Source organism: Gouania willdenowi, chromosome 19, assembly GCF_900634775.1.
Source record: "Gouania willdenowi chromosome 19, fGouWil2.1, whole genome shotgun sequence".
NCBI classification, from domain to species: domain Eukaryota; kingdom Metazoa; phylum Chordata; class Actinopteri; order Blenniiformes; family Gobiesocidae; genus Gouania; species Gouania willdenowi.
In genome coordinates this window covers 14,837,048-14,858,843 of record NC_041062.1, presented here as the reverse complement: position 1 = coordinate 14,858,843, position 21,796 = coordinate 14,837,048, and the positions used below count along the sequence as shown (strand labels likewise).

At 38.0% G+C, this 21,796-nt stretch overlaps 1 protein-coding gene and 1 pseudogene across 1 annotated transcript; both read right to left on the bottom strand.

Moving 5' to 3' along the window:
* Window positions 1–972: 972 nt before the first annotated feature.
* On the bottom strand, window positions 973–14,471 carry LOC114481739 (zinc finger protein 281-like). The gene is made up of 7 exons (XM_028476757.1): window positions 14,259–14,471; window positions 9,167–9,691; window positions 8,954–9,067; window positions 8,114–8,237; window positions 7,023–7,106; window positions 6,828–6,946; window positions 973–5,081 (listed from the first exon to the last, which is right to left on the bottom strand). The coding sequence occupies exons 2-7, from the start codon at window positions 9,617–9,619 to the stop codon at window positions 3,465–3,467; spliced, it is 2,511 nt and encodes an 836-aa protein (XP_028332558.1). The 5' UTR covers window positions 9,620–9,691; window positions 14,259–14,471; the 3' UTR covers window positions 973–3,464.
* Window positions 14,472–18,045: 3,574 nt separating this feature from the next.
* LOC114482070 (uncharacterized) lies at window positions 18,046–18,161 on the bottom strand (annotated as a pseudogene).
* Between the last annotated feature and the right edge of the window lie 3,635 nt (window positions 18,162–21,796).

Below are 21,796 nucleotides of genomic sequence, written 5' to 3'. Positions count from 1 at the left end.
AAAAATGATGTACCAAATGTACAACTCATTGCTGTCACCCTGCCTTATGATTATGTGAAGATGAACGCCACCTTGTGGCAGCAGAAGGGAAGAACTGGCAGGATTTTAACTTCAACAAAATAAGTGATAATTCACAGGCACAACCATTGAACCACCAACAAATATATACATTTGTATACATATATATTTAAGCTTTAGTAGTAAAGTATTTGAGGTACGGCTGAGAGATGTGAACCAAAACTCATATCTGAATATTTTTTTTGAAAATGGCATTAAATGCTATAAATCTCTATTTAATAAACAAAGTACCAGAAAGACAATTCAGGGTGAAATTTGCTGATACAAAATGCCACAGAGGAAGATTTATTTACAAATGGCAGCACAATATGTGCCACTTTTGGCTTTTTTTTCTCCCGATAGTGGACAGCACGTGTGAGTTCTGTAGTGTGGATTTGTTTATGGGTTGGCTTGGGTTAGAACACATTCAGAAATCCATCTACCGCTAACTGCTTTTCATGCTGTATTTCAATACAAAATAAGCTATATATATATATATATAAAATAAAAAAGGCGATATTGGAATTTTCTATATCGCCAAAACAGACAACTCGATATATCTTGAATCTCAATATATTACCCAGCCCTAATTTGAGGATAATAGTTTTTGAATAAGAAAACATTTTTGGTTTATTCTTCTGACACATCTCTAAAGGCATTAATTTGCGCTCATTGAAGGTAAAATAGTAAAAATCCCATTGAAGCTTATGATACTTTAACAGACTTGTATGGCAAAAGTTAAGTGATTTGTGTCAGGTACATATAACATGTCATTATTTGGTGCACACTACAGTGAGTGCACGTCAGTGTTGCATTTAAATTATTACAATTCTGGTTACAGCGACAACATTAATTATTAGAAATAGTCAAAATGGCGCTCCGGTAAAAAGGACCCAACCAGCCTGCTTTTTTTTTTTTGTAACAAAAATTGTTTATTGGCTTTTCTAATCCGTTCATCATCTCAATAACAGACACAGCCTGGGAAATCATATCACATGGGGGGGTCTAGAACAAATAAGACAAAGGAATTGGAAGGCTTTGCTACAAAAATTTGGTATTGAGGTGACAGGGAAAAAAGCCGTACAAAAAACGCCTTTTATCATGCATACAGAGGAAAAAAAACTCGGAAAAAAAAACAAAAAACAAAAAAAAATGAACACACATTTTTAGTGTTTTTGTACATTTTGTAAACAATTTCCTTCTAAAGTTCATATCAAAACACAAATATGGCAAGTAACAAAAATAAGGGATATCATGAGAAAAATGAATGTTCTATGAGGCATCTAAAATGCAACACTGCTTGGCGTGGATGTTTACACAGAAAACAAAATAGTACATTTGCATTTTGATGAGCATTTTACTCTATAACTGTAAACACAGGCAGTGTTAAAATGATTATACAATATGTCAAACCTATACTACAAATATTTCCACTACATACAAGAAACGCACGTCCCTGCTTTCTTACGCTTTAGTGATATGAGGTATATTCAGGTCAATCTTTTTGTCTTTTTTGTTTTCCTGTCTCATCCGCTTTCTCTCTCTCGTTTTTAAAAGCATAGTGTGTGTTTGGAGTAAAGGGGCTGGTCAGTCTTTGTTCCCTGTGATCTAAGCAGCTTCAAAGTCTCTTGGCTGTGGCGCTCACAGACGAAGGGAAAGGGGGAAAGGGGGGGGGTTACGGCTCACAGGAAATCAACTAAATTAAATATCAACCCTGGCTGCCGGGAAAGAATGGCTTTAGCCATGGAAGACAAAGAAGGCCATTGTTAATTCTTGTGAGTGCAGGGCTGCATACTGAAGGGGAGGAATACTGAACTTTTGGTTTGTTCAGTGCATTTCTGAAACCATTTCTTCCAAAAAACGGATGTTTTGCAAAGTTTTTTTTAAATCTTTTTCATTTTTTTTCTTTTTCTTTTCAAAGGTGGAAATCGGCTGTAGGTCCGTCAAAGGCTCGCCTAATAATATCAGCTGCTGAGTCGTGTAGTGGTTGGTGGAGAATAAATAGTTTGGGTTCGGGGTGAGCATCAGGTACACCCGGAGAAGGGGGTTAAAAAAAAAAAAAAAAAAAAGCTTCCAGCATCTCAATCCATATCTCAAAAACATTTAAATACAAAGAGGTACTCTCAAAATATTGTATAACAAAATTATGGCAAATCATCTTTGTACATCACCCGAAAAAACGCAAGAAATAAAAATTAAAATACACCCATCCCACCCTTTTCTTTACCCTTAAGAAGACACAACAAAATACATAAAATGCCCGTGGTCATGCCTTTAAAACCCGGTTAAAAAACAAGCTCCTCCCTCCCATTCACAGTTTTCTCCTCTTATTCATTCGCATAATAGTCACGTATCACATCTGTAGATTAAATGGGTTATTGTTTCCAATGTTTAGAAAAGTGCTTGTTTGATTCCATTGACATAAAAACGAACAGCAAGGAGTGAAAAAGTGGAGACCGTATTTTTTGTCTTTAAAAAAAAAAAAAAAAAGGATTATTTCAGCAAACGTTTGTGTTCACTGTGTTCAGAAGCTGCTGTAACAGCCATGTGCAGGTACTTCTGGGTAGGATTTTGTCTCGGCTGCAGCCAGTCAGGCCCCAGTCTGGCAGAGGAGCGCAGCGCTCAATAAGCTCCGCCCACTGGGGGGGAGCAGCTGGTGACTTAGTGTGAACACCATGGGATGAACTCTGCTACAGGCTGTGCACAGCGGCGTGCACGTGGATGTTTTCACAGTGACGTAACAGTACCATGATCTTTGACAAAAACTACACACAGTAGAAAACCCGAGTGGATCGTTATGCATTTGTTTTTCCTGACAATTTCAAACAAAAGTGATAAAATCAAAGCTTTGTCGTCTCAAAGCACACGTGTAAAAGCTGTGCTCATTGCATCTCTTAATACAAAGTCTTACAACAAAATTTTGCCTATTTTTCCTGAGTTAATACGCTTGTTGTAACAGACAATATATACTTCTTTTTTTTGCCATTTGAGTTCTGGGCCTTTCCCTGCCACAAAAGGTTGCTATTATTGAATTTCTCAACATTTCTCATTATTACTTTACAATTGGTATCATTGATTGGTAAAACACAAAAGGTAGAGAAAGAAGTAAAACAAGCAAAGTCATAGCTACCCTCTAAATGTTTTAAATTACATTTCAATCTACGGTACGTTCATATCAAAAACACTACTCTTAAATGAAATTAAGCCACTACAGAAAAATGAGAATATCTTAAAAAATTGCATTTGAGGCCATGAAAGACCCTCCCTGGTCATTTTGTATCAACATTAATGGCAGTGTTTTAAAAAAAATGAAATCTTTGCTACAAGAACAGATTTCAGATGAGTTCAGGGGCCGCGTGGACAGAAACAGGACGGCCCCCCCCCTGCTGGATTCACCTCGTTTGACCTTATCTGAAACTTTGGCTTGTCGGGGTTTTGGATCCTGTACTCACCGGCTCACTGACGTCAGCTAACAAACTGGTATACCCTGAGAATTCTGACACTGGAGTCCGTATTCTGTGGTCGACCTCTGACCCGGGGTCGCTGCCGTAGCTCAGAGGGGTTCGCCGACCTGACTTGAACTGGGAGCCAAAGGCTTGGGCAAAGTTCTCTATCTGGTACGTGGTTTCCTTAGGTGGGTTCAGTGGGGACAGGTCTGGGTAGGTGGAGCCATTGGTGGGTGCGGTGCCCCCCCCAGCCTTGGCCTGCTGCCCTTTAGCAGCCTCCACCTGAGCCGTGAGGTCTTGGGGAGGTAGGTTAAATGCGCCGGGCGAGTGCTGCTTCTCCAACTGTTCCGTCAGCTCCTGAGACGGCGTCAGCTGCTGGTGGCTCGTGGACTCTAGGCTGAGGTGGTATCCGGCCGTGGAGGGGGAGCCAACCAGCATACCATAGTGGGACTTGGAGGAGGATGAGGAGGAGGTTGATGAAGGCGCAGCGATGGGCAGCGGGGAGGAGACGGCGGGTGGGTAGCCACAGTCCAGTGGGGAGGTGGCGTACACGTGCTTGTCAGAGAAAATGGGGCCCGTGGGACTGGAGCTGCTGGACAGGAGGGTGAAGGGCCCACTGGGGCCCAAGCTGGGGAAGGGGCTGGTGTGGCTGGTGCGTTCTAGGGCCTGCAGGAGGTACTTGGAGTACTCGTGCATCACTGTCGTTTTGTCGCCACCGTTTGGCGAGTCGTCATCCAGCTCTGGAGTGACGGGGGCAGCGGGCTGAAGGTCCACGTGGTGCGGGTGGTCCGACAGGTCAAAAGTCACATCGTGGTGGTGCGAACCCTCTGGTTTATGGCTGTAGTGGTCCAGCAGGCTCTGCAGGACCTCCTCTGGAATGCCCGACTTGTCGTGTTTGAGATCCAGCGGCGAGGTGTCCAACATGGCCAGTGTGGGCTCTGGACCCAGTGACCCCTGGATCACGCTGCTGCCCTGTGGGGCCATGTGGAGCGAGCTAGCTCCATAGTCATTGTTGACAGCATGAAGGTAGCGCCGCTTTTTCACAAACTGCATTGCATCATCGTAGTTGCTGGTGGTGGCGGGCCCCGGCTTGTTGCCCCCTGGCCCCTGAAGCAGAGCCATGTTATCAAGACCAGAGACCTCAACATGATCCATGCCCCCAGGTTTCTGATCCAATAGTTTCTGTCCGTCTGCACCATCGTCCAGAGAGAGGAGGCCCTTGTCCAGTCCTTTACGGCCTGCCTTTTTAAACACGAGCTTAGGGGTGCGTCCCTGCATGTTGGGGTCAGAGCTTGACGGGTGGTCCATGTTGAAGTCCAGGAGGTCACCAGCCATTCCACCAGAGGACGACGCCGCTGCTGCTGAGGCGTTCTTCTTCCTCCTGCGTTCACCACCCTCGCCGTTTTTGGACTTGGCCCTCTTACGCCCGGAGGTGTTGTTGTTTCCCTGAGAGAGTGAATAGCTGCCCTGGCCTAGCTCTGCCTCACTGAGCTCCAGCATGCTCGGGTCTAGGCCCTTCTTTATGGCTTCTCCACACGTGCGTTTGTGCTTCAGTAACCGGTCTGTTCTTGAGAAAAACTGAAAGAAATGGAAAAACAAAAAGGTCAGATTTTCTTACTCTGCTGTGACACAACTAGAAAGGTTTCAGCCTTTAAAAGTGTTTAAAATTCTGTCTGGTGAATTGTGTAGAATTTATCTCCAACATGGCCTCTAACGACAGAGGCCTAAAGTAATTGCACGTCTAGCTGCTAGATTGATTTGTAGTTTGTTGTAGTATTACAGCTGGGAGATATGGACCAAAACAAATATCTCAATATTTTTTCTCAAAATAGCAATATATACAATATAAATCTTGATAACTTAATTTAAAATTAAACCTGACCAGAAAGACAATTCTGAGATAATTTTGCTGATTCAAATGCCACACAGGCACAATTATTACCAAACAGCTGCACAATATGTGACACATAAGCCTTTTTCTCCTCTAAGGGACAGCATGTGTGAGTGAGTTCTGTAGTGTGGCTTGTTTAGGGGAAGGTCTGGGTTAGAACGCACTCAGAATTCATCTGTGCTTTTTATGCTGTTCTGAGAAGTAGTGAAAGTGACTCCTAAAAGTAGTATGTTAAAAATTAAGTACAGTATATATACATACATACATATATATATATATATATATATATATATTAGGGGTGTGTAATGCCTGGCAGCTGGCGATATGATTCAAATCCCGATACATAGGTCACGATACAATACGATATATCCCGATATTAAAGTACAAGGTGATTATATATGACTTGCGTACACCTTCATGAGAACATTATGTATGAAATATATTTTACACTCAAAACACTGGCTTTAACATGTCATGTGCCAACAACTTAAAATTAAAAAATAACATACAATCTGCCTGTGGCTTTTAAACTTTGACTTTAGTGCAACTTCTTTGTGCAGTTACAATGTCTCCTGCAGTGGAAAAGACTTTCCTGGTTAAATAAAGGTTAAAAAAAAAAAAGAAATACAAATTTAAAAAAAATAAAATCAATATGGATGCATTTTGAATTGATCCGAGAAACACGCAACGTATTATCGCGACATATCGCAGAATAAATTTTTTTTCAACACCCCTAATATATATATATATATATATACACACACAGTCTATCGATAGAGGCGATGTTGTAATTTTTTGTTTCTCCAAAAAAGAAAACTTGCTATATCTTGAAAATTGATATAAATCGCTGAGCTCTATGTAATATTCTCAGATCTTTTATTCCAGAGAAAAGCTTTCGTTCTAAGAATCGTATTCATGTCTGTGATGTGATAAGATCAACTTACGGTGTATAAAGTGTAAAGAACTATGAATCAAGAGAAAACTAATCAAAGAACTAAAATCCAAATAGGTGTCAATTTCCCATTGAGTGAACAATAAGAAAGATAAATCTCTACTGTTGTCAAGAAATATTTATTTATAGAATAAAACCAAATAAAGAAAACAAGAGTGAGGCACAATGTGTGAGAAAATGTCCACAGCTTGAATACTACATGTTCACCACAGATTTTAAACCATCATTGAGTCTCAAAGACATAAAGGACAAATCTAATTGAATAATGTCTAAATAAAATCGTGCAGTTCAACGTCTGACTGCTTTTCCAAAACACTGATCAGACAAAGGCTGTAAAATGGTAATGATAAAGATTGTGTGAACATCCAAATATTTAAGCACCAGAACATTAAAACATTCTATTTGTACATGTTTCTATTAAACCATGAGTTAAAATGACTGCCTAAATGTATGGACAGGAGAAGAGGAATAAGTAGCCCACCTGTTGGCAGGTATCGCAGCGATATGGCTTCTCGCCGCTGTGCGTCCTTTTGTGCCGCTCCATGTGGTACTTCTGGATAAAGCGCATGTTACACTGGTCACAGCTGAAAGGCTTCTCCCCTGCCACACACAGCAGTGGTGACGTCAGATTGCGTTGTTACACCATAAATAAAAATGTGTGCGTTCACTGACTCACCACTGTGGATTTTCTCGTGCCGCTGCAGCAGGTATTTCTGGATGAAGCTCATGTTACACTGACTGCACCGGAAAGGCCTCTCACCTGTGTGATCAAAAATACAACATGCACACACACACACACACATCACCACATTAACTCAGAAAAGGACACATGGCAATAATAATAAAACATCCTGGCATGTTCTCTTCATTTAAAAACACACAGATTTAGTTCTGCCTAATTCTCACCCACACTCTAGATCAGTAGTAGTGCCTTGTTCTCTTATTTCTGAATACAAGAACCATCTTTTTTTGCATTTTAATTGAACCAGATTCACAAAGTGAAAGTACAGAAATATTTTTTTAAGATTGTGTATTGTCTTCATTAAAAAAACAAGAATAATCATTCAAAAAAAATTCAAAAATGTATTTTAATTTTTCAGAGATTTAAATGCCCGACCCAAAGGTTGAAAAACAGATTTAGTGGCTCCTGAACAGATTTATTTCTATAGTTTTTATCATTTCCGGCCATCTCCCATCTGGTGTCGGACCAAGACTTTGTATTTTCAGTTCATGTTAAAATCAAGATAAATCCTGTTTTTAACACTTTAATTTGTTAATTTTCCCACTCTCTTTTTCTCACATATCCTCTGCAGTGCCATCGCATACCCCCGTTTGAAAAAAATTGCTTTATATATATATATAAATTTATAAAACTTCATTAAAAGAATACACCATTTTCAATGACTACAATAAGGAGATTATTAAGCTACGTGAGGTATTCCCAGCAAAGAGAATGACTAAGATGTCCAGAAATACATGATTAATCCCTGAGTCATCCTTAGCTTCAGTGACTGTCTGGATTTAAACTAGGATTGGATCATTCACGGTGACACATCCGTTCAAAATGTTTGTGGAGTTTAAAAAAACAGACTCTACATCATCAAAACCATTTGGAATTTATTTAAACTTTAAATTGGATGCTGTGAAATGCTTCACCTGGCTTTGAAAAATTATGTTTATTTAAATTATTTCAAATTCAATGACTATATAAAACTTTAAATCAGATTTTAGGAAACATTCTACACTCATGTTATAGCTGAGCCTCACCTGTGTGGATGAGCACGTGTCTTCGAAGGTGGTAGGAGCTGCGGAACGCTGCGTTACAATGCTCACAGATATGTGGCTTAGAGTTAGGAGACAGACAGGCTCCATCTGGATCCAACATCATGGCCTACACAGAAAATACAGCACTGTGAGAAGGAGTTCTGAACACACAATTGTAGTTTTTTTTTTAGTAAATCATGAACCCACATGAAAGTTTTTGAAAATGATAAAAAAAAAAGTGGCCTCATTCTGCAACAACAGTGGAAAAATAGAGGTTTAATTATAGTGTGTGGATTGATTTTGGTGCATATCTTTTTTTTTTTTTTTAAAGATTTTTTTTTAATTTTATTTAACTATGCAACATACGTACCCGACAATGATGAAGAAAACAGATCCCAAAAAGACATTTACAAAACCTTCGCTTGACTAGTTTTTCTTTTGCACTCTAAACTGTTCACATATTGTTTGTTAAAAAGTAGTAAAATAAAAATACAGATGTTTTGCCTAACAGGACAAATAATCAAGATTAATTATTAAATTATTGATAAAAATAATCATAATTATCATTTTGGCCATAGTAGTGTGCATATGGATTTTCTTAAAGTGAAGTCTGTGAATTTCGTCCCAGTACTTATTAATAGTAGCACCTTGTTATTCTGTTTCTATACACATGCACGCACACACACGCACGCACGCCTTCCCTCTCACTTATTCTGTCATTATGACCAAAAACACAAATCAGAAATTTTAGGGGAACAATGTCTTTTTAAATGGGAAAACTTCAGCTGCTAACACCATGTTGTTTGGAGATGAAATGAATTAAAAAAACAAAAAACAAATGACCTTTGCAGCATCGTTGCGTTTCCTTCGTGCTTTGCCCCCCTGCCCGTCCCCGTTGCTCCTTCTCCCTCTTCTGCCTGAGGGGTCTTTTGGCTCTTTTCCTGGTCTTCCGGGAATCTGAGAAGAAAACATGAATTAAAACACTTCATAAGTTAAAAATGTACCATGAGATTTCATGCAGTCAGGAGAAAGCTAAGCCAAACTAGCCCTACTCACCGGGTCTCCCAGAGACCGCACGTTGCTGATGCTGAGGTCATGCAGGAGCATGTTCTGGTGATTTTGGTGTTGGTTCCCGAAAGAAGACATGTCCGTCATGTCCGTGCCACTTTTCCCTGCACCCGGCCCACCACAGTTCACTCCCACTCCTCCACCAGCACCATAGAGGGGCATCCTGTAGTCCAGCTCGTTCAGTCTCTCCTGCTTGATGCCCATGCTGTGAAGGAAGCCCCCCGTGTTGGCAGCAGCACCCTGATGTTCAGGGGGTGAGTCACGCTCTTTCTTCAATATCATCTCCTGGGGGAGCTCGCCCATAACTGACTGGGAGGTGAGCCGTGTGAAGCTGGTGACTGGAGGAAGGTGGCTGAACATAAGCATGCCTGGTGCAAAGTTGGGGTCCATGCTACCGTTGCGCAAAAACTCATTGCCTATTTTGTCTTGGACAATACTCATGGTGGTGCTATTGCTTTGTGCAGGGGAGAAGGAGGCCGTCTATACTAAAGTGGGGTGCAGGAGTGGAATATCCTAAAGAAAAAAGAAGAAGCCATGTTACATACTGATGAGACTGTAAAAATCACATAACAAATACTTGTCTGGAGAGTAGGGTTGGGCACCGAGAACCGGTTCCAAATAAGAAAAGGTTCCTAATTTCCGATTCGGAACTGTTACGAAGATGTTGCATTTTGATTATTTATTTCGATTCCTAAATGCCCACACTAGTTTGTTTCCGTGGCTTGCTTTGTTTGTTTACGCGGGGTTTCTATAAGATGCGTTCAGAACACGACTGTTGCGAATGTAGTCTGTGTGAGTGTCTGGCTACGGTTTCAGTTTGGACCGCGGAGCAGAAGGGAGATAGGAAGGAATCACCTGTAAAAAGCCCAGTAAAACTTCGGAAAACAATCACCAGGAATAAACAGTTTCTCCCTGGTAAAGATAGTAGCTCTAACAACTGGTAAAATGATAAACTGGTGATAGTACAGCCTGTACATGCAGTACGGGGACGCATTTAATCCGCCTCCGGGTCCTAGTGCCAGCCATCCGATGAAGCCTGCTCCATTTACCGTGTTTACCGAGGTACATGCATGTTTGATAAGTCTGTGTGAAAGTCTGCATGTTTATGCTTCCGCCCATCCACTCTTTTAATTATATCCATGTCTTTTAAGGCTCTTATTAAATAGTGTCGGCTGGATTGCCGCCGCCATCTTGGATTATGTCGTCGCCAGAGCGTCAGCGCCGTAAGTCGCGCAAGCGCAAAATGACCAAAATTACCTTAATCTTTCGCAAATAGAACTGTAGATTGATTTGTCACGACTGCTCCAGGGTTTGAGTTTGTTTTATTTTGTTTCACATCTACCTGGGTTTCAGTTCGTTGTTTTTTTAGACTGCTGCCATCTTGTTTGTAGTGTTATTTCAGCAAGTTTCACTTTTACAGTTACAGTTGGAAACCTTTGTAATTGAATACCCTAGTTACAATACAGCAACCCATTTAAACTGTATTAACTAAATGAATTAATAAAAATGGCCTGTGTAAAGGCTTTTTCAAATGAAAAAATGATCCTGTGAAATCTGTGACCTGTTGACCTGCACAACTCAAAGAATCAGAATCGTTTAGAACAGGAATCGAAATTGAGAATCAGAATCATTAAAATCCAAGCGATGCCCAACCCTACTGGACAGCAGAAAAAGCCAAGGGTATGTGTGAGAATAAACCTTTCAAATTGCAAGTCAATAAAGCTAAAATAAACAAAACACACATCGAACCAACAACCTTGGTCCAGTTTTAGAGTTGTTACACTGGCTTTAAACTTTAAAGTTCTGCTGCTGGTGTATAAATGTGTGACTGGATTTGGGTCCAGAATCCATCAGTGAGATGTCAGGTATGAAAACAGCAGATCTCTCAGATCTATGGACACAGGTCAGATAGTGGAGCCCAGAGTTCATAGAAAACATGGCAATGCTGTTTTTAGTTGTTATGCTGCAAAGAAGCATCCAATGTGAACATTTTTAAATCCAAGTTAAAAACTCATTTTATCTCCTGCTTATGTCTGAGAGGGAGATTTTTAATAATTTTATCATTGAATTATAGTTTCTATTAGGGATGCTCATGGTTCCCCGTTTAAACATTAACAAGAACTTTGACCGATTATCACCAACGGTTGGATTTTTTTAATTTAGTTACTTATGTGGGTGTACCTATTTTTTATTTTTTTTAAATCAGGTCCCAATATGACACAGAAATACCTTGAATGAATGTTTTGAGACAATATCATGCATTTCCTCACTATTTCTCCCTTGAAAACAGGCGACTGAATGTTTAGTAAATGTACCAAACAGACAAATATGTCAAATCTCACTCATAATCCCGTTTAGAATCCATCACTCTAGGCACGGCAAGGCAAATTTATTTGTATAGCGCATTTCATACTCAAGGCAACTCAATGTGCTTTACATGATAAAACATTAAATTGTTTAAAATCAATAAGAACGGCTCTAGTCATACGACTGCAGGGGATTTTGTGCAAAACTTGAGGGTGATTCACCCGGTGGCTGTAGTTAAAGATTTCACAATCATCAAATGGCAAAAAAAAATGAATCAATCCCATTTCCATAGTATTTTTTTCCCATAAAAACAACATGTGTGATGCACTGTTATCACACAGACATGTTCATAATATTTCATTGTGGTTTTTTTTCTTTACTTTTACTCTCGCTCAGGTCTAACTCAGAGTTGCGACTTTGTTTGGAATTCCCAGCTTCCGTAGTGTCACCTGAAGCATATAAAAGGTAATAACAGTAGTTGCCTCAATTAACCCTATTTAGCTTGTTTACCATGATTTTGGAAAGTTTAATAACCTTAGATGTTTACATAGAAGTAAGGAAAGATGGTGGAAAAATTAAATTTGGGTAAACTGACAAGGAAAAATGCAGAAATAGGTTTACAATGAAACGGAATGGAGGAAATTTTGAAACGGAGAATGTTGGCCCTATTAATGGTTATTAAATAATCGGTTAATGAATGCCGGTTATCAGTCATAGGAGTTTTTCCATATTCATTCTCTGTTTAATGACGAAAGTGTCTGGAGGTACGTTAAACATAGCCATAATGCACTATGGGTACATTTCCGGAGCTTTTCTACATAAGCGCAATGTGCCTATGTTTACCACCATGCAAGGATAGCCGAGTGGTCTAAGGCACCGCACTTACAACCAACATGGGTTTAAATCCCACATTTGACATATGATTTTTTTTCTTTTTCATTTTAACATATTTAACAAAGCAAATTCCACCTTTATAAATACATATCTGACAAAAAATAAACATTTTAGGGTTAGGGATAGAGTAAGAGTTACCATTTGGGTTAAAGCTAAAATAAAAGGGTTAGTGGGGTAGCTAAAAATAAATGAGCTAAAATACAAATGACGGAACTTTAAGTCACGTGGTGCACCAATCACGTGACCTAAACTGGCCAATGAGGGGCGCTGAGTATCCATAGAGTGGAAGTCTACCGATACTTTAATGCACCAGTAGCCACGGCCTATAATGTTTTCTGTTGCACTTTTTGAATGTAAATTACTATGTTGGAATAAAAAAAAAAAGCCTGCACAAGTCAGTATGTAACGCCAGTGATAATAATGGAGGTATGCATCATCAGTAGCCAGTTTACTTGGTGCAAACTGACAGCTGCCATTGCATCAGAAACCAAATCAAACACGGGTTCACATGAGGTTAAATGGGAACGAGGAAACAACAACAATCCTACGTGATTGTTCTACTTCTAACAAACGTGTCATCCTGTGTTTGGGGAATAAATAAATAAAAAAAAAAAAAACACACAAAATGCACCAGTGCCCATGGTTCCATTATTGTAATGTTTACAACCAGCAGACTGCACACATTGTGAGACACTGTGGGTTTTATCAGAGGGAGAAAACATAAACAATTAAATGTATGTATTGTTCTACATTTAGCACATAATTTAAAACTGTAACTCAGATATTAAATGATACAGGTGAATTAAATTAAGCTCGAACCCAACACACTCACTAATCTAGACCAGCTGCTCCAGCTAAGGGTTTTGTGTGTGTGTTCAAATGCTAAATTAATAGCTTCTTACGTGTACTATATATATTTAGGTCAACCCGGCTAATGTTTTACACATTTGTGAGGGTCTGATGGCCGTGTTAATGAGGACCGAGGTGGACTTTATTGTTTAGTCTGGACCAGCTGACCATTTGGCTACGTGACGCCCGCTTTCACCGCAGAGCAGCTTTTGTGATGCAGAGTAGTTAGCCAGCTAGTTAGCATAGTTAGCTCATCGTCAGGTCACAATGAGAAACAATCGACCCATCTCTGCCTGCTCAACCAAATCAACTGTTTAGTGGCTTCAAAGCTAGCATTTAACACCTTATCACGCCCACATTTGATTTATAACAACAGATGTTAAAACAACCTAGGCTACAAGGAGCAATTACATCAAATTAAATTGAAACCACTATTATGTCGCCATCAATAGCTACCAGGCTAATGCTAAACATCGCCTATGATTTGATACGATTAACGCATGTAATGAGGATTAAACTTCACTAGAAGCCATGTGGAGTTCTAACAACATGGTGAACCAGTGATGAAAAGGTTCCAAAGTGCTCAGTAGTTTGATAGTGGAGAGCATGCCTGGCTCACATGAGCACAGCGTCTCGGTGTGCGGATCTCCAGCTTTGATGACGCCGTGAAATCAAATCTGTGGCCGCCAGCAGCGCTGAAGCTCCGGTTATTGATAGCTATCTTTAGCCGGGGCCCCAGCGTGCGGCGCAAAGTCGATTAAAAACACCAACTAAAGCCATAAAGCAACACATTTACACCTCACACAGTAATACACAAGGTGAGACTCTGTGGTGTGAAGCAGCTGTTGGGTTTATAACAATCAGGTTAACCACGAGCTAGCAGGTTAGCCGCTAGCTTCCCGGACAGAGAGCCGCATTACGGCCCGAGCAGCACAAAACAATGATGCCGTGCATCTGCCCTCACCGCCGCTCTCTATACAAAGACCCGGCCGCTCAACACGCATAAAAGTCCCTTTAGTTCATCACTCACCCACACATGACCGCAGTTGGTTCCAAACGAGCCGGTATTCACACAGTATTCGCCTCGTTAGGGGATTTTATTGCCAAAACATTGTTCTCCAGCGGTCGCTGCTTTCTTCCATCTTGTCCCGGCGCGAGGAATTGTGGGTGCAGCGGACGGGTCGTGAGAGGAGACAGGCGAAGGCTCGAGGCTCCAGGGGTCCTGACTCACCCTCTAATGACTGCTGAGTGATGGCTGAACACATTCAGGGCGGAGGAAATAACTCACAAACACGTTTCAGTTTCAGAAGAAATATCAACCCTGCAGTTTCCCTTGCATTCTTAAAGTTAACGTTTAATTCAAATAAATCTTCTTAACATGAACAAATAAACAAAAGGAAGCAAATATAAACATTTTTTGTTATTGTTGTTGCATAGTTGTTCCTCAAGTTGATATACTTTTTATTTAGTTGTTCATAAAATACTATGAAATTTTTTTCTCACAAAAATGCTCAACCCTGCTGTTTCACCATCTTTTCCTTCTTCTTCTTCTTTTTTTTTTTTTTTTTTTTTTTTAGCGTTTTTCTTCAAATAAAACTAAAAATATAAATATATAAAGCAATTTCTTTTTAACATGAACAAAAAAACAAAAGGAAGCAAATATAAACATGTTTTTTGTTCATAAGTTTTTTTTAAATTGTTGCATATTTGATCATTAAGTTGATATAGTTTTTATTTAGTTGTTTCTAAAATACTATGAAATTTAGATTGTTTTTTTTTTCTTCACAAAAATGCTGAACCCTGCAATGTTTCACTCGCTTTTCTTTATTTTTTAAAAATTTTTTTTTAGCGTTTTTCTTTAAATAAAAACTAAAAATATGAAAACATTTCTTCTTATCATGAACAAATACACAGTAGGAAGCCAATATACACATGTTTTTTGTTGCATATTTGTTCATTAAGTTGATAGAGTTTTGTTGTTTATAAAATACTATGAAATTTAGATTTTTTTCCCCCCACAAATCTGCTCAACCCTGCAATGTTTCACTCGCATTTTTTTCTTATCGTTTTTCTTCCAATAAAACAAAAAATATAATAAAAACATGTATTCTTAACATGAAGAAATAAACAGTAGGAAGCAAATTTAAACATGTTTTTTTGTTTGTTGTTGTTGCATATTTGTTCCATAAGTTGTTATAATCTTTATTCAGTTGTTGATAAAATACTATAACATTTAGATTGTTTTAATTTATCACATACTAATATTGCTGATGTTATCAACTATGGAGTAAGTAAAATAACAACAGTGATAATAAAAATCTAAGTCACGATTATGCGATACTAAATCATAATTACGGGATACAATCTCATAATTATGAGACACTAAATCATATATATGAGATACTAAATCATAATTATGATATAATATGTTCACTTGAAGAGTTTAACCATTTCTCTCTGTAAATGGTTCAGACAGTTTCTGTCAATAGTGTTTATTTGGCTTTGAGATAGTATCTCATAATTATGACTTAAATTTCATTTATTTATTTATTTAATATTTTTTACTGGCAGGAATGGGCGTCCATAATCAACGGTGTTTACACTGCTCAAAAAAAACAAAGGGAACACATAGAACACATCCTAGATCTCAATGAAGGAAATATTCCAGTTGAAAATCTTTATTCAAATACATAATGAAATGTGTTAAGAATGAAATAATGTAAAAAATTATCAGCGGAGATTGAAATCCTCATCCAATGGAGGTCTATGGATTTAGAATCATACTGAAAATGAAAGTGGAAAAATCAGATCACAGCTGATCCAACATCTGTGGAAATTCCTAGGGGTGAAACGAAAACAATTTTTGGAAAGTGGGAAAAAAGACACCCCCCAAAAATTCAGTTTGAAAAACAACCATACTTATGTATACTCTGGGTATATCCTTTTAACTCACGCAAATAACACATATGACCTAATTTTTCCTATGTAAATATCAAAAATTGATATTCTGCAAAAAAGAAATGCAAAAACAGGCTGTCAATTAAAACTAAATCATGTCATCATCTTGACATTCTACAGAAAATGTGTTCATGAACTTTGCATAAAAATATCAAACTACGAGTCTAAAACAGTGATTCTCAACTCATGGGTTGGGACCCAAAAGTGGGTCGCGGACCTGTACTGGGTGGGTCGCAAACAGCTGGTCAAAAATAAATAAAAACCTAATGTCTCTCATGTTGGGTTGGACTTGTCTTTTATTTTGAAAGAAACTTTTCTTTTGACAGGCCTGTTGTGAAATGCTTGTTGCATGGGCAAATATATAGATTCATGTTTTTAAAAAAAGATTCTATGCATTAATAGGATTAAATGTGGGTCGCGATTTAATGACAGTGGCAAAATTGGGTCGCAGGGTGAGACCAGGTGAGAACCACTGGTCTAAAAGACATGGACATGTTGTTTTTCAACAGTATTAGCATTTCTACATTTTCGGGCAGCAACTGAGACAATTGGACATTGACTATATAGTCTTCTGTAGTTGAAAAGATACATTGGCTTAGGACAGATGTATGGGATGGAAAAGTTTAAGCAGAAACATGCACATTATTGGCCTGCTGGAGGTCACTTTGTATTAGGGCTCTGTCAGTGCTCCTCACGTTCCTCAGACAAAGCCTTTTAATTCTTAAAGAACAGCAAAAAAAAAAAAAAAGGATAATACTTTAGTTCTCTTTTTGCTCGTTATGAAAAGATTGATTTTTTTTTTCATGTATAGTGAAGGTGTGTTCAAACCGAACATAGATTACATTCAAAATCAATGTAAATGACGCAATGACAAGCAACCTCCTTTCAAGTGATGCAACTTGCGCGATTCCAGCGACTCAATCGTGCGATCTGAGTCGCTGGAAGTCACTCAAAGTTGGAAAATTTTGAACTTTTCAAACGACTTTGAGTGACGCTGTGTCACGACATTCAATCAGCAACGAGTTGAGGCAATGAAGCAAGCAAAAAGCGCGACTGTGTTCAAGCGACTTACCACAGGCAGTTTAGGCATGACTATAGTCGCTGAAGTCGCGTTTGGTTTGATTATCGTATCGATCCAAAAATATTTCAAATCGTGTTTTGTTTAACGAAATATATATTTAAATGCGCAATCAAATTATAGCACGTGAGCGCCAGGTCACTGGGTGTCAGTGAAGCACATGAGACCTTGTTAAACGACCTCACTCCTTAATGCATTTTAGCCTGGAAGATGATTGCACTTTATTTTCATAAAACATACTGGCCACTTTTATAGATGTCAACTAAAAAAAAAAAAAAAAACATAACAGAATCACAATCTGTTGTGGAAACAGAAGTTCATCTTTTTTGAAAAATGTAATTTGACAGTTTGATAAACATACCCCTTGATTTTGAAATCGGTATTTGAATTACAGTTAGTTACCAGTTACTTGTTTTTGCAAGTAAACATTTGAAGAGATTTGTAATTACTGATATCACGACATATATCGTATCGTATCAGATTCATAATAATAATAATAATAATGCATCAGTTTTATATAGCGCTTTATCATAGACACTCAAAGTCGCTTTACAGAATTAAGGCATTATTCTTTCACTCCACACTTAGTGGTGGTAAACTACTATTGTAGCCACAGCTGCCCTGGGGCAGACTGACGGAAGCGAGGCTGCCATAGTGCGCCATCGGCCCCTCCGACCACCACCAACACTCACTCACTCACACACTACATTCATACTAGGCAATGTAGGTGAAGTGCCTTGCCCAAGGGCACAATGACAGATACCACTGGGTGACTGCCACCCCACTGTGGCACCTGGAATTCTGTGGTCTCCCATCCAACTACTAACCAGTCCCAGACCTGCTTAGCTTCCGAGATCTAACGGGATCGGGCAATGACAGGCTGGTATGGCCACAATTAATGACAATTTGCTAAACAATTTTATGTGCTTTAACACTGGGATGTGCATGTTGCTGCAGTCAGTTTTCTATTAATATTTTAAAACCGTTCCTTAGTTTTGGTAGATGACGGTGTGTGGCTTTTTTTGTGTGTGTGTGGTCAAACAGATAATGGCGTAATCAGTTGCTTTGTATTCGATTACAATTGTGACTGATTTAATGGATCAAAAGAAGCAAAAGGTAAAAAAAACGGGCATTGACGCAGAGAGGAATTTCTCTTAAATAACACATATGGATGCTCTTAAATCCCAGCTACAGGAATATTTCCGTTTAATATATTTGGACTGAGAATATGTTCAATTCATGCCGTGCACCTTTCACAGGACGGAACAAAGAAAAGGAGGTGGTGGTAATTCCTGCCAACCAGGCATGAAGTACAGCCGATGACTCGTGCTGCTTTATTGCACTCTTTAAACTTTACTGCAGTGGGATGGTGAGAATCTAAAATTTGGCAAACTCTCTAAATTCCTGTCTATGACTATAGAGGGACTTTTTAGTGTGTGTGCGATGATGGGGAAAATCACAGTATGTTGATGGTCATTAATTATTGGGTGCACACTAAATCAAAGACTTTGATCTTCAAAGAAAAGTTAATAATAACAGTTTTTCGTAATGTATGCTGAGAATATGGCTTATATGAAAGTTTCCTGTATTGGAAAGAAGGAAGAGTTTTCTTATTTTATGATCGACCAAGACTGGAAATCACCCCCCCCCCCCCCCCCCACCCACCCATCCAAAAAAATCTTTTTACTAGTACTTTCAAAAGTTAAGGAAGTACAAACATTGTCTGCACATCCACCAGCCCAGTAAGCCTGGAACAATAAACAGGAAAGTAGCTTCAATTTAAGACAATACAGTGTTGGAATGACCCAGGAAAGGCCCAGACTGCAAATCCTCTATAATCAAATAAACCGTGATCGTAATCACGCAGGAAGATTCATTTGGTACTCTGCTATAACGGCTGAGAGAAAGGGAATAAACGGATGGTTATAGGGTAAACAAAAGAGAGGTGGAAGATATTCATCAGATATAATTTTTTTTTACAGAAATATACACAAAAAAGAAACATATAAAAGATTAATTTACAAAACAACAGCAAAAATACACAAAATTGCTTCAAAAACATACAAGACGACTACTTGAACAACAGAAACGGAAATAAAACTAGAGCAGAAAATACACAAAAATGACTCAAGCCCTTTGTTATTTCCTGTATTAAAGCTCAAACTGGTCATTATTATAAATGAAATAAACATGAATGTTGATAATGTGACTCTCGGATCAGAAAATCACATTTTTGTAGTGATAAAATGTCTGAAAAACATGTTCACAGGTAGATATGCATTATCTTGACCTGTTACATGTTACGAGTTTTTTATCTATTGATATAATAAAGCACTTTATTTTTCTTCCACATCCGGTCATGTTACAGCCATATTCTTAAATTATTGAAATAAATTCTACACACAATGCCACACGAGAAGACTTTTGAAAGCGAAAATCTATTAAAAGCCTCTATTAAACTATTTATCAATCAAAATAATCTACATAAGTACTGACATACTTTGACCAAAATGTTTAAATATATGCGTTTATTTGAGTTATCACCTGTGTTAGACACAAATAAATTATATTTCAAGTATTCATTTAAGCAATGGGTGTTAATAAATCTGTAAAAAGTAAATAAAGATTTGATAATATACGTGATGTCATACCTTTTTCTTATCTCACTAAAAAACTGCACATGACATCATCAATCCAGCACAGGACAGTAAAAGTCTTTTAATGTGGAAGTATTTTTTTAGCAGTGATTTTCTGGAATTTCAGCAACAAACAGGGACAGTTTTTAACAATATTTATCAAATAGAGGCAGAAAAAAAATACTGATCAATTACAAACTCAGCAAAGCAGAAGCCAACTGTTGTATTTAGATAATAGATGGCAAATACTGTTTTCTTTTTTTTTTCTTTAATAATATATAACATGGAAGTATGATATGTTATTATGTAGCTATATTTTTCACTGTGTTTTATTGTATATTCCCTTTAATTTGTATTTTTTTAGGGTGACATTTGAACTTTCTGTCCAGGGAATAAAGATGAAAAATAGCTTTCTGGCTAAATCTGGTACATTTTCTATATGGATATTAATGTACACTATCCCTGTTAAACAAAACCAATAAATAAATAAAGATCATGGGATCAAGCTGTGCATTATTCCACTAGAGAACCATGAAGTAATTATGGCGTTTTTTTGAAATCAATGTAAAATTTTTGTTTATTTTGTTTTAGTTTTTTTTTCTGAAACCAAATACGGGTTTTAGTTATTAGGATAAAACCCTTTCTGTGTTAAAATTAGTTCAAATTCCTTCTTTAGGAGACCATGCTCCCATTTTTTGTAGTTATGCTGCCCTAGGTTTAAGCTGCCAAGTATCTTTCGTTGGCGAAAAATATATATTCTCTACTATTTTTACACCTCTTATAGCTGTAATATTCTAACTATTTTGCAGCACAAATATTGTATCGCATACTGCCTTTATACGCACAGAAAATCTGGTAGGTTTCTTCCAAGTTCTATATCGTTCTCTAATATCACACATTTGGGTTATTTTGTAGATTTAATTAATTATAGGAGTGTGATTATTATTCCACCGCTTTCTGTGATGGATGGGTGATGACAAGTGAATATTGTTTATTTACTTATTTATTTTTTTATAATGTCTTATTTGTTGGAGCAAATATATAGTATTTATTTAGAATAGAATAGAATAGAATGAACCGTTATTGATTCCCATAGGGGAAATTCACATGGACGTTGCAGCAACACCACAGAAAAGCAAAAGTAAACAGTAAGAACAAAAATAAATACCAACATAGGATATTAGTGCAAATATACAACTATTAAAATTAAATGTAAAACAAAAACAAAACAACGACATTTTTTTGGCACGTCTGACATTGTTTGGAAATGAAAATGTGACTATTTTATTCGTATTTGTGATGAACTTTTTATACCCATGCACTTTTATTCGGATGATTAAAAATTGATGAAAAAAAATGATAAAAATGATAAATTAATTTTTATTCCGCCCGATTTTTAACCGTACCATGTTGTTTTTATGATAACTGTGTCTGTTTGGCTTGAATATTTGAAGTGTACTTGAATGTTGTTGGGAGAAAAATGTGCCATTCCGTTGTACTTTGTGCAATGACAATAAAGGGATTATATTATTTTTCATTTTTGTAATATTGCGCCATTGGGGAAAGTAAAGTCAATAGAGAATTGAGAATTTAGTTACACTGCGGTAACACTAGAGGGAACTAAATAGCAAAGAATAACCAGTCACTGATTGGTAGCACAAAGGAGATGGAGAGTTGAACAGTTTTACATCAATATCAATATAATCCACACTAATAATCCACTATTGAATATTGAACAAATCGTTTATTTTATTGTTTTCACTTGGATTATTGGTGATGCTTCAACTTGATTTGGTACAGGCCGGATAGATCATGTAGAGGCAGTGTGTGTGTGTGTGTGTGTGTGTGTGTGTGTGTGTGTGTGTGTGTGTGTGTGTGTGTGTGTGTGTGTGTGTG

Coding starts and splice junctions, on each gene's coding strand:
- LOC114481739 (XM_028476757.1), bottom strand. CDS start 9,619: ATGAGTATTGTCCAAGACAAAATAGGCAATGAGTTTTTGCGCAACGGT. Junction 7,107..8,113: donor ACACGTGCTCATCCACACAG/GTGAGGCTCAGC, acceptor TTGATCACACAG/GTGAGAGGCCTTTCCGGTGC. Junction 6,947..7,022: donor GCACGAGAAAATCCACAGTG/GTGAGTCAGTGA, acceptor TGTGTGTGGCAG/GGGAGAAGCCTTTCAGCTGT.